The following is a 12,397-nucleotide window of genomic DNA, read 5'->3' as shown; positions in this document are numbered from 1 at the left end:
TGATTTCATTTCTTCATTTTAAGCCTTCTTGATTTCATTTCTTCATTTTTAAGAAGCCAACCCATTCAAAAAAAAAAAAACTTTTCTGCTTTTCGAATAGAAACTAAATTTCAAGAGGAAGACTCTTTTAAGGAAAATACATTCTAAGACAGATGATTCACAATTCCAAAGAGTGTGTTGCCTTTAATGTTCAGACGTGTTAAGACATAAAACATTATGTTATGTTCCTGGTGCACAAGCACCAGCAACCTTCAATAGTTTTGTCATATGCGTGTAAGATAAAACTTGAATTCCCAAGCCTAGCATTCTAGTCCATTGGCATTCAAGCCTCAACTTACCTTTCCAACCTTATCTTCTACTATTCTCCAATATAAACTCTCTGCTTCAGTCAGGTTGGTCTAATTGCCTCCTCCCCCCAAAATGACAGGTATTTACAACAGTCTCTATTTCTTTTCACACTATTCACCTCTCTTCACCTCTCCTCTCCACCTATCCAACTCAAATCCTACCTACATGGAACATTTCCCTAGCAACTATCTCAACTTCCTCTGAATTCAGGCATTATTTCTTATGTATAATGTGTACCACTCATTTGGAAAACAATAGCTATTATTTTATAGCATCAACCATTTGTGTCGTTGCTACACATGGCCCATCACCTCTTCTAGAGCTATAAGCTCTATGAAGGCAGCTCATAACCTCACCCCCAAAGCAAGTTTTTCCCTTAAAGGTTCTCAAAGAGTCCTCAAAATTTAATTGACTCAGGTGGCTAAGGCTCAGGTCCCTTCTGAAGTTACCTGATCACCTGGGTACATATGATCATAAGGGACAAGAGCTCTTCCTTTAGGTTTGAACAACACTGGAAAGTTTTATCCTGGATAAACAGACATCCCTTCCCTTTTCTACATGGGCTTTTCCAACTATAGCTAAGTCAACCTCATTTTCTTAGATGAATGCTAAGTGTCTCATTTTATTCCAATTCTGGACCTAAACTACTAAGGGTAGTCTGAGAAAAGGCCACAATAAGTACAATATAAAAAGGACTCATTTTTCATGGCTTGGTTGAAAATGTACTAGATGAGTAGATAGAAAATCTAGGTTCAAATCTAGCTCTGCCACTTAACTTGATCTTGGGCAAATAAGTTTCCTGACCCTGTTTCCCTGTCTATAAAATGAGGGAGTTGGACTTGTTCTATACCTCCTACTAGTTTTAAGTTTATGATCACATGAGCCTAGACTCTAAGAAATTCCTCCTCCCTCTCAACCATAAAGCTCCAAATAAAGACATAAATATCAACCCCATAGACTATCAATTCCTGAATTCTGTTAGTCTAATACATAACATGAGCTTTACATGTTTATAAATCAGCTTTCATGTTAATTTACTTACAATATCTATAAAGCGAAGAGACTTAAAATTCGTTTCAGGAGGACATCCCATTGCGGATAGACAAGGATAGTGTCCTTCTTCTAATACATACTGATTACCGGAGAAATTTTCCCCATCATAAGCAACCCAGCTGTGGGAAATTAAAAAAAAAATATGAGTTGAAGGATATGAACAGAAAAATCTTAATCCTGAGATTAGAATACTGCTAAAACTCGTTTTTTCCCCTTAAAAGACAGTCAACATGAAAGTCAGAAAAAATATAAATTAACAGCAAAGAAAGATTATATATATGGAAGATTTTTTTAAATGGGGGGGAGTAGCTCTGATGGAACAAGGGTACTTTTCCTTCCATTCTGACTTTGTTTATACCAAACAAGGATAGAAAAAGAAAAACACTCAAACCATAGTTAAGGGAATTAAAAATTTTTGCCTAATATTTGGAGACAAGTCCAATAGAGGATAAAATAATAAGATTTGCTCTATCTGACCAAGGAAATCAGAACTTTCTAACCAATAAAGGGGAAATTTTCTAATAATTAGAGCTCTCTAAAAAAAATGAGGATAGTAAGTTTCCCTGGAGATTTTAAAATAAACATATGATGACAAGTTGTTGGGGGTGCTATAGCTAAGATTTATGATTTGATTAGAGACTGGTCTAGATAAGCCTTGGAATCCTGTCAAAATTCTAAGTCTTATGACTCAACTGACATCCCACTTCTTCCATGTTTATTCTCACTCCCTCCTAGACTTTTACTGTAACTATAGCCTCTACTACCCAATTAAGCACTTAAAAACTTATCTGGTATTATTTAGTATTATGTCAAGCTAGTCTTATCTCCTCAATTAATTTCCTGAGTGCTAGGAATGCATCTAATGTTACTAGTACCTATCCCAGTAATGCAAACATGATAGGTGCTCTATAAAAGACTTTCTGCTTACCTGCCTCCCAAAACTCTGCAAGACTTTGCAGAAAAGGAATCTTCAATTTGATTAGTAGTTTCTTCAAAAACTTTATGGCTACCACGGAATTCTGATTCTGAGAATAAATGAACCTTTGAAAAAGTGAGCATAAAGGCAGAAAATTAGTTTCTAAAAACACATTATTTCTAAAATGCTGACTCATAAATCCTCTAACAACTAGTTATAACAAATTAAGTTTTAAAATTTCAAAATCCTTTTTATAACTTCTTTAATAGATCATTTGTAAACATTATTTCCATAATATCCAATTTTTAAATATTATTGTTAAGATCAAAGGCAATCAATCCAACAACTGAAAAATAATAACTTTCTTGAGAACATTTGTTGTAACAAGTAATAAAATATTTTAAAGTTTTCCTGTCATTTTTCTCTATGTCATCTCTTTAACCTTCATAATCAGCTACATTTTTGGAAACAATAATTTTTTCCTCCCCTCTCAATGTGGAAAAATACCTACTGACCTATCAAAATATTATAGGTAAATAAAGGATGAAAACTAGTGTGGTATTTATACTTGCATAATTGAGGCAATCTAAGTATGCCCATTATGAATTTTACTTATAAAACTCAGTTGATGTTGAAAGTCAACATTTAAGGGATTGGACAAAAGTTAGATTAGTAACTTTAAATATTAAAAAAAATAATTATAGCATCATTCCTAAAGATGTGCACTTGCTATTTGTGTAGGATAGACAGTGGAGCAGCTATGGTGATGGCACAAAAAGCTCTTGCACTGGGATCAGTAAACAGGAACTGGAGATCAGAAATGTGATCTTTTATATACACCATTCTCTTTTGCTGAGACTAAGATTCTATTACTTCATAACTCACTATCTTTCTGCCTAAACCCACTTGCTGACTGAACTTCTCCACCTGAGGGGCTGAGGGCACCATAATTTTTTCTTTGACATACACTTGAATATTAATAATCAAGCTTTTAAAAATTTTAACTTAAAATATGTAATTATATATTTAATATATAACAAAATTTACTTAATGTAATAATATATAACAATTTAATATAAGCTTATATATTATATGTATATATATGCATATATATATATGTATATATATATATATATATAAAATTTTTTTCAACCCATTTAAATAACTTTGAAGTAGCATAGCAAAGTGGATAGAAAGTCAGGCACATAACTGGGCACACTGAGATTTAAATTCTATCTTCAAAACGTGCAGGGCATGTGAGCTGGCAGTCAAGTCACTTATATTCTCATAGTCAGATAACTCTCTAAGGCTAAGTTGCTTAGACCTGTACCAATAGGGGAAGTTTTCCTCACATTACTGGAATCTCAAGTCCCAATTCCTATTCCTATTAATCAAACTAACAAAAAATATCACCAGTATTCTCCAGCATGTTTTGGAGATTTTGTTGTGTTGTCTCCCTCCTTAGATTCTGAGATGCTTGAGGGCAGGGACTGTCTTTAAACTTTCTTTGTATTCTCCAGTACTTAGCACAGTACCTAGCAAATAGTAGGTGCTTAATAAAAGCTTTTGCTTTGAATTTTTAAAAATTTCTGTTTCTAGAAATAGAGAAATCATTAGGAATCACTAATGATAGGTATTCCCCCAGTGCAGCAATGATCAAAGAAAAGAATAGGCAATTTGGGGGGGAAATTCAAACTGTCAATAATCTATGAAGATCTGCTTCAATTCACTAACAAAGAAATGCAAATCAAGACAACCTTAAGATAATAATCTTTCACCCACCAAAATCCCCGCTTTGTTCCCTAAAAAAAGGCAAAAATGATTATATCCATGATGGTAAGACTGTAAGGACATGGGTACTCTTAATATATTGTTGGTAGGCCTGGAGAATGGTACAAATATCTTGAATAACAGGAAGACTTTATGTAATATATGTTACAAAACTGATGATACCTTTTGGTTCAACAATTTTAATGCTAGAATTTGAGATAAAAAATTTATATATTTCATATATTATATAATATATACATATAATTCTATAACATTGGAAATAATCTATATGGCTCAAATTCAGAGACTGATTCATATATATGGCATATTAATGTAATGAATTATCATGATGCCATAAAAATGATGAAGAGAAAATACAGAAGGAAATATTTATTGTTATTAATTTGTTTAAAGTCATGCCTAAGTCTTCATGACCCAATTTGAGGTTTTCTTGGCAAAGATACTGGATTGGTTTGCCATTTCCTTCTTCAGTTCAAGAAGAAAATAGGATTAAGTGACTTTTCCAGGATCACATGTCTATTAAGTATCTGAAGTCAGACTGGCACTCAGAAAAATGAGTTTTCCTGACTCCAAGCCTAGCACTCTATTCACTGAGCTACCTAGCTGCCCAAGAAGGAAATATAAAAAGATCTATATAAAAATACTTCAAAGCAAAATCAGGACTAGAATGTATACATACTGATTTCAACTATATAATTTTGTTTAAAAGAATGCCAAAAATTGCAGAACCTCAGAGAGACTATATGGGGCCATAAAACAAATGCTTTATATGGGGAGTTGGGGGGAGTTCTTTGTTAACTCATTTGATTCCACCATAATCAATGCTAAGAATTTAATGGAAGAATATTCTGATGTTGCATCTCTGTTGTCTTGGTTATTATTAAATTTATAATAATAATAATAATAATAATAATAATACATTTTTCAAAGAGTTACTTACTTTATTTCTTTCCCTTGGGCTAGTAAAGGTATCCTAAAAATGTTAAAAGAAAAAAAGAAAAGAAAATGAGCTGTAAATATTTTTTATTGTTTGGTATGTGTGTATGCAAGTATTAAAATGTTTTTTGCTATAATCCATATAAACCTTTTTATTATATTGGCACACACTATTTAAATCTAGAACTTTACGAAATGTATTTGAACAAAAATATGTCCTCTTACCAAACAGATAGGTTGAACTGAAGAGATCTTACAATTCTTGCCTCCCCAGTCCTCAAAGCTGGTATACAATCCTTTATCAAGTATATATTGCTCTCCTGTGAAGTCTGGATTTTCATAGGCCACCCATCTGAAAAGGAACAAAATCAGACTTCTTACTGCTTGTGTTATTTAGATTTAATAAAAGCTCTTAAATATTTCAGTTTAATATATAGAAAGAAAAAATAGAGAATTCTTCAGAGTTTTGCTTCCAAAATGCATCTATTGTCTCAAGAAATAGTATTGTTAAGAGGATTCCTGTTCAGGTATGGATTGGACCAGATCACCTCTGGAATCTCTCTAATTTGACAAGTCTACATACATTCCATAAATTTCCATTCATTTGTATTTAACTGAATAAACACGACTGCAACCCCAAAATCAAGACACATTCCTGACAATCCTTCACAACATACTAAAAAAGCAAAGCCATTGCCGTGCCCACAAGAGACCACATATTCAAAGCTATGGTTTTTTCCAGTAGCAATGTGTGACTGTGAGAGATGGACCATATGGAAAGCTAAGCATCACAGAATCAATGCTTTCAAATTGTGGTACTTTTGAGAGTACCTTGGACAGCAAGAAGGTCAAATCAGTCAATACTTGAAATTAATTCAGACTATTCCTTGGAAGGTCAAATATTGAAGCTGATAAAATGCTTTAGCCACATGAGAAGATAGGGCGCAATGGAAAAGACCCTGAAGTTGGGAAAGATTGAAGGCAAAAGGAGAAGGGGACAGCAGAGGATAAGATGGATAGATTAGCATCAGTGAAGCCATGAAGATGAGCTTGGACTTCAGGAGATAATGAGGATGGAATGGCCTGGTATGTTATGGGTCACAAGAATCAAACACTACTGAACAACAATATACAAGGTGAAAAACATCATATTGTAGTAGATATGGAACTGGGTGTGGAGTCAAGAAGTCCTGGGTTCTAGTCATGCCTCTGTGTGACACATTCTAACTAGCTATATCCAATCACTTCCTCTCTCAGTTCCCTCCAACAATCCTCTCAGTCTATAAATTACAGAAGAATTGCCATGGTATCAGAGGAAGTTTCCAGCAAGATAAAATCACAGGTCCAGGCAAATCAATACAAAGAGGACAATGAACAAAGATGAGGATGAGTCCTCAAAAGCATAAGCATTGGAAAGAATGGTAATAGATGAGATGGAGTTCTCAGCATTTAAGCACACAAATAATTATGGTTTTTAAAAAAGGAAGGGGAGAAAGAAGTGTGATAAGTTTAAAGGAAAAGTGCCAGACAAAGTGATATGAAAATTTGAGAATGGAGAGATGATGGTGGTGGTGGTGGTGGTGGTGGTGGTGGTGGTGGTGGTGGTGGTGGTGGTGGTGGTGGTGGTATAGATGATGATGATGGTGATGACTGAGCCTTGAAGAGGAAGGCACATCATCAGAGAGAGAAGAGATGAAAAAATTTGTTCCAGACTTGGATGGATAGTATGAGAAAAAAAAAAAAAACACAGAAATAGGAAAAAGAGGTGAAAAGTCTATGTTGTAGCTCAATTATAAAATGTGTGAATGGGACCTGAAATAGATAAGACTGGAAGAGTAGCTAGAGCTTAACTGTGGAGGGGTTGAACCCTGGGAATGAGTTTTATCTTTATTAAGCTGGCATAGGGAACTACTGAAGGGATTAACATTAGAATGTGCATCAGTATGGAAGCAGTTAGAAATTACTAATTAGAAATTATAATAAGGGGCGGCTAGGTGGCACAGTGGACAAAGCACAGGCCCTGGAGTCAGGAGTACCTGGGTTCAAATCCAGTCTCAGACACTTAATAATTACCTACTGTGTGACCTTGGGCAAGCCCCATTTGCCTTGCAAAAAAAAAAAAAACATTAAAAAAAAAAAGAAATTATAATAGTTTGAATGAGAAGAGAAAAGATAGGAACTAGGGAAACTAAAAAAAGAAGAAACAGAAGTGAGATTGAGGGAGTCACTGTTATCTGTAGAGAACTGATGAACAAAGCCAGATGAGTGAGTAAAATCACCAAGGAAAATAGAGAGGTAAAAGGGTTTAGGGCAGAACCTTCAAGGCCTCCATGTTCCCTGGTAGAAGAGACAAAGAAGGAAGTAGTTTTCTAATTCTGCCCTAATCTTTCTTTATTATGCACAGTAACTTCTCCAAGTAACAAATCAAAATGATAATAAAAATCTCTTCTCACAAAACCTTAATGTTCTCACTTCAGAATCTTAGTGGGAAAACTAAAAATATCAAAAAATCAAAAATCAAAAAAGATTCTAATGATAACATTTATATTTATCCTAGCCATATTAACCTCAAAGAACTTGGATTTTAAAAAAAGGTTATTTTAAGTCTTTTCCACTAAGTGATCAAGCAAGAATTCTGGCTTCTGACTTCAAAAACATTTCTACATCACAGAAGTAAAGGGCTGTGCCTCTTTTGTAATAAACCACAATGACAAATATTATTCCACAATTCAAAATGATTGGCTAAGGAGCCACAGTGTTCACCATTGTTAAAATGTATAGCATTTCTTTTCTCAGATTTAAAAACAAATTTTTTCACTTAGATTACATTTCAGCATATTACTTTTTAATCTTTTAAATTCCTCTAAATAATGTAATTGCTAGAGGTGAGAATCTGATCTCAAAGTTTAATAACAAAAACAAACACCTCCAAGCAAGCTGTTAAAGGTATTAATTCACAATAAAACCACTTAATTAGACACACTGGCTAACAAGCTGATTGGTATCAAGACAATTTATTACCATCCAATTCAAGCAACATTTATTAAGCTCCTACTCTACCCAAGGTTTTAGTTTCTGGTGACTTAGAAAGATATTTCATTCAATCCAACATAGGTTTATTAAGCATCCAACACCTCAAAAACTCTCTCAAGTGAGCACTTCCAGAAATTTCTCAAGCTTAAGAGTATCCCACTACGTTAAATGGTTCCCTGGGATCTTAAGGAATAGGGTCTTTCATTGGCATGATTTGTTGTAGTAATTCAGTCATTTCAGTTGTGTCTGATTCTTTGTGAGGCCATTTGGGATTTTCTTGGCAAAGATACTGGAGTGGTTTGCCATTTTCTTTTCCAGTTTATTTAACAGATGAGGAAACTGAGGCAAACAGGGTTAAGCGACTTGCCCAAGATCACTCAGAAATGTCTGAGACCAAATCTGAAGATGAGTCTTCCTGACTCCAGGTCATGCTTAAAACTTCTTAGAATCTTTTCGCCTTATTCATCACACTCTATCCTCACAAAGAATGAACAAGATGGCTAGTAATTGGACTGTTATCCCCATTTTCCAGAATGGGGGGGGAGATGTAGAGAAGTTCAATTAAAGTGGTTTTCACTCACAGAAATATCTTCAGATGTGCTAGTTAGTAATGGCATAGTAGCCACTCAGACTAAGAAGGGAAAGTCTCATCACAAGGTGGTTAGTTACAGATGATGAATTCTTTAGCCATGGCAACCCATGAAACAAGGAAAAAATATGAGAAGTTGTGGGTAGGTTGTGATCTGAATTGTTCAAAGGAACAGTACCCACATCAATGAGATCACTGATCCATCAAAGCATGAAAATGAGTTAGAAAAAAGAGAAACAAGGGAGTTCAAAGTTGAAAAACTCACTGAAAAAATGCTGTTTTTTAGAAATTAGATTAGATCAAACATTATAAAATAGAGATGGAAAAGGCCTTAATTCAATTCCCTTTATAGAGAAAGAAATTTATGGCTCAAGAGAAGACTATAAGGCCACACAATTAATTAGTCAGAGATGACAAGTAAGATCCTAAGTCACCTGTTACCTACACAGGCCTTGACTAAAAGTCCTTGTCTAATAGATTTTGTGCTCTGAAATATTTTTTGGTTTCTTTGCTATGATATTCCCATTAAGCCACAGTACTAATAAATTCTACAAATCAAAAATCTATAATCATCATAAAACTGGATTAAGATTTAGTTACTATTTTTTTTATTTATCTTTATTTTTTAGGTTTTTGCAAGGCAAATGGGGTTAAGGGGCTTGCCCAAGGTCACTCAGCTAGGTAATTATTGAGCGTCTGAGACCGGATTTGAACCCCCCCCCTATTTTTAGTTAAAAAGAAAAAACTCAAATATTACAATAACTCAAAAAAGCTAAGTGCACAAGGAAGAAAAAAAACCCCACAAAGATCAGATTCTTTATTTAGATTTAGAGTTGGAAACCACCTTGAAGGTCATAAGGAAAGGCAGAATAATACAGTAGAAGACGTAGTGAATTTAAGAGTCCAGAGGGGAGCCAAGATGGCGACAAGAAGGGATGGAGTCTTAGGAGCTCTCTGATAAAACTCATCAACTAAGGAATCTAACTAAACTTTCCAGAGACAGAACCCACAAAGCGTCACAGTGAGGCAGTTCTCCTACTCAAGGTAACCTGGAAAAGAGCAGAAAGGCTCTGCTCCCCAGGGTCAGAGGGGCGGCCGGCCAGAGGGGTGGCCCGCCAGAGCCAAAGAACTTCAGCCTCCTGGAGGCAGCCCCAGGGTGCTGGGAGTCTCAGCTCACAGCAGCGGGGGAGTCTCCTGAGCTGCACCCCAAGGAGCACTGGGCACAAAGTGGGGGAACAGCGGGGACCTCTGCCAGAGCGAGCCCGCAGAGCCTAGCCCTCAGGGCACACAGGGAGCAACTTGGTCTTTCAGCAGCCCAGACCCAGAAACAGAAGCAGGCAGAGCCAGTAAGCAGGAGCCCCCAGGGCATGAGCCCATTGAGCTGAGGGAGGGGAGTGAAGAGAGAGACTGCCGAGCTCTGTCCTCTGCCCCTGGAACAGGACTCTGGGGCTCTGACCACATTCAGACCCTGATCAGTCTAGGCCCCTCCGTGGCAGAGGGGGGGCGCATATGGTCGTTCACAGACCAGGAGGGAGGACAGAGCCTCACACACTGAGACCCTTGTGGGAGTGTCCCAAAAGGTCAGGAAGTACCCCCAAACCAGGCCCAGGCTGGGAAAATGAGCAAGCAGAGAAACAAAAGGAAGACTATTGAGAAATATTTTTCAAATGAGCCCAAGAAGGATCAAAATACTCAGTCTGAAGATGAGGAAGCACAAGCTCCTGCATCTAAAGACTCCAAAAAAAACAGAAATTGGGCTCAGGCTATGACAGAACCCCAAAAAGACTTTGAAAATCAAATGAGGGAGTTGGAAGAAAAACTGGGAAAAGAAAGGAGAGAGATGCAGGAAAAACATAAAAATGAAGTCAGCAGCTTAGTCAAGGAAATCCAAAAAAATGCTGAAGAAAATAGCATGCTGAAATCCAGCTTAGGTCAAATGGATAAAACAGTTCAAAAAGTTATTGAGGAGAAGAATGCTTTAAAAAGCAAAATTGGCCAGATGGAAAAAGAGATAAGAAAACTCTCTGAGGAGAACAAATCCTTCAGACAAAGAATAGAATTCAGGGAGATTGATGAATTGAACAGAAATCAGGAATCAATACTTCAAAACAAAAAAAATGAAAAATTAGAAGAAAATGTGAAATATCTCATTGAAAAAACAACTGATATGGAAAACAGACTTAGAAGAGATAATTTAAAAATTATTGGAATACCTGAAAGTCATGATCAAGAAAAGAGCCTTGACATCGTTTTCAAAGAATTACTACAGGAAAATTGTCCTGATATTCTAGAAGCAGAGGGCAAAATAGAAATGGAGAGAATCCACCGATCCCCCCAAGAAAGAGATCCCAAAAAACCAACCCCTAGGAATATTATAGCCAAGTTCCAGAACTCCCAAGTCAAAGAGAAAATATTACAAGCAGCCAGAAGGACACAGTTCAAATATCGTGGAGCTGCAGTCAGGATCACACAGGACTTAGCAGCAACTACATTGGAAGCTCATAGGGCTTGGAATACAATATACCAGAAGGCAAAAGAGCTTAGAATGCACCCAAGAATGAACTACCCAGCAAGGCTAAATGTCCTCTTCCAGGGAAAAAGATGGACTTTCAATGAACCAGGGGAATTTCAAATGCTCCTTTTGGAATGGCCAGAGCTGAACAGAAGGTTTGATCTTCAGATACAGGACTCAGGTGAAGCATGGAGTTTGGAGGAGAGGGGGGAAATATGAGGGACTTAATGAGGATGAACTGCATGTATAGAAAAATGATACTGATAATATTCATATGAACCTTCTCAGTTAATAGAGCAGGTAGAGGGAGCTTTTATAGTTGAAGCACAGGAGAAAGCTGAATTCGAAGACAAAATATGGTGTAAAAATGGAGTCAATAGAAAAAAAGGGAAATGGAATGGGAGAAAGAAAAAAGAGAGGGGGAATAGTCCAAGATTATTTCACATAATAAGATTTTTTTTATTACAATGAGCCATTGCAATGATATGGAAGGGGGGAGGCAAGGGGTAATGAGGGAACCTTTGCTCTCATCAGAGATGGCTAGGAGAGGAAACAGCAAATATACTCAGTGGGGTATAGACATCTGGAGTAAGAAGGAGGGGGGAACAGGGGGAAGGGGTGGGGATGTGAATAAAGGAGGAGAGGATGGACCATGGGGGGACAGTGGTCATATATAACACATTTTTTTTTTTACTTCTTGCAAGGGGCTGGGATTGGATGGCCTGCCCAGGACCATAGGGCCAGGTGGATTCTGGGCCTAAGGGGTAGTATGGGGGCCTCAGGGCTTCTTGGCCCCAGGACCAGGGATCTGTCTGCTGAGCCAGTCAATGACCCTACAGCAGAGTCATAGTGAAAGGAAAGAGAAAATAGAGTACATGGTAGTGGAGAAATAAGAAAGGAGGGAGTTGTGATCAGCAATGGCAAAGGTGGAAAAATATGGAAGTAACTTCTGTGATGGACTTATCATAAAGAATGAGATCCACCCATGACAGAGTTGTTGGTGTTGGAACAAAGACTCAAGCACATTTTTTTGTTATTATTATTATTTGGGGGAGGGTGCAGGGCAAGTGGGGCTGGATGGCCTGCCTGGGGCCACATAGCAGGGTGATCTTTGGGTGTCTGGGGCCGGATTTGGACCCGGTGCTCCTGGTTCAAGGGCCAATGCTCTGTCTGCCACCCAGCCACCCCTACTATCATTACTATTTTATTTTATTTTGGG

General features: G+C 36.9%; 1 protein-coding gene across 3 annotated transcripts in view; it reads right to left on the bottom strand.

Annotated features, from left to right (window-relative positions):
* The window catches only part of CRYBG1 (crystallin beta-gamma domain containing 1), a 280,505-nt gene that overhangs the window by 20,152 nt on the left and 247,956 nt on the right, over nt 1-12,397 (bottom strand). For all 3 annotated transcript variants that reach the window (XM_074187268.1, XM_074187269.1, XM_074187270.1), the window contains 4 exons: nt 5,270-5,396; nt 5,049-5,081; nt 2,330-2,442; nt 1,391-1,520 (listed from right to left, as the gene is read on the bottom strand). In XM_074187268.1, the coding sequence (XP_074043369.1) occupies nt 1,391-1,520; nt 2,330-2,442; nt 5,049-5,081; nt 5,270-5,396 (403 nt within the window). The remainder of the gene's footprint in view (nt 1-1,390; nt 1,521-2,329; nt 2,443-5,048; nt 5,082-5,269; nt 5,397-12,397) is intronic.

The sequence above is a fragment of the Macrotis lagotis genome, chromosome 5, assembly GCF_037893015.1.
Source record: "Macrotis lagotis isolate mMagLag1 chromosome 5, bilby.v1.9.chrom.fasta, whole genome shotgun sequence".
NCBI classification, from domain to species: Eukaryota; Metazoa; Chordata; class Mammalia; order Peramelemorphia; family Peramelidae; genus Macrotis; species Macrotis lagotis.
Note: the sequence above shows the minus strand (reverse complement) of the source record. Positions and strands in the feature narration are given on the sequence as shown.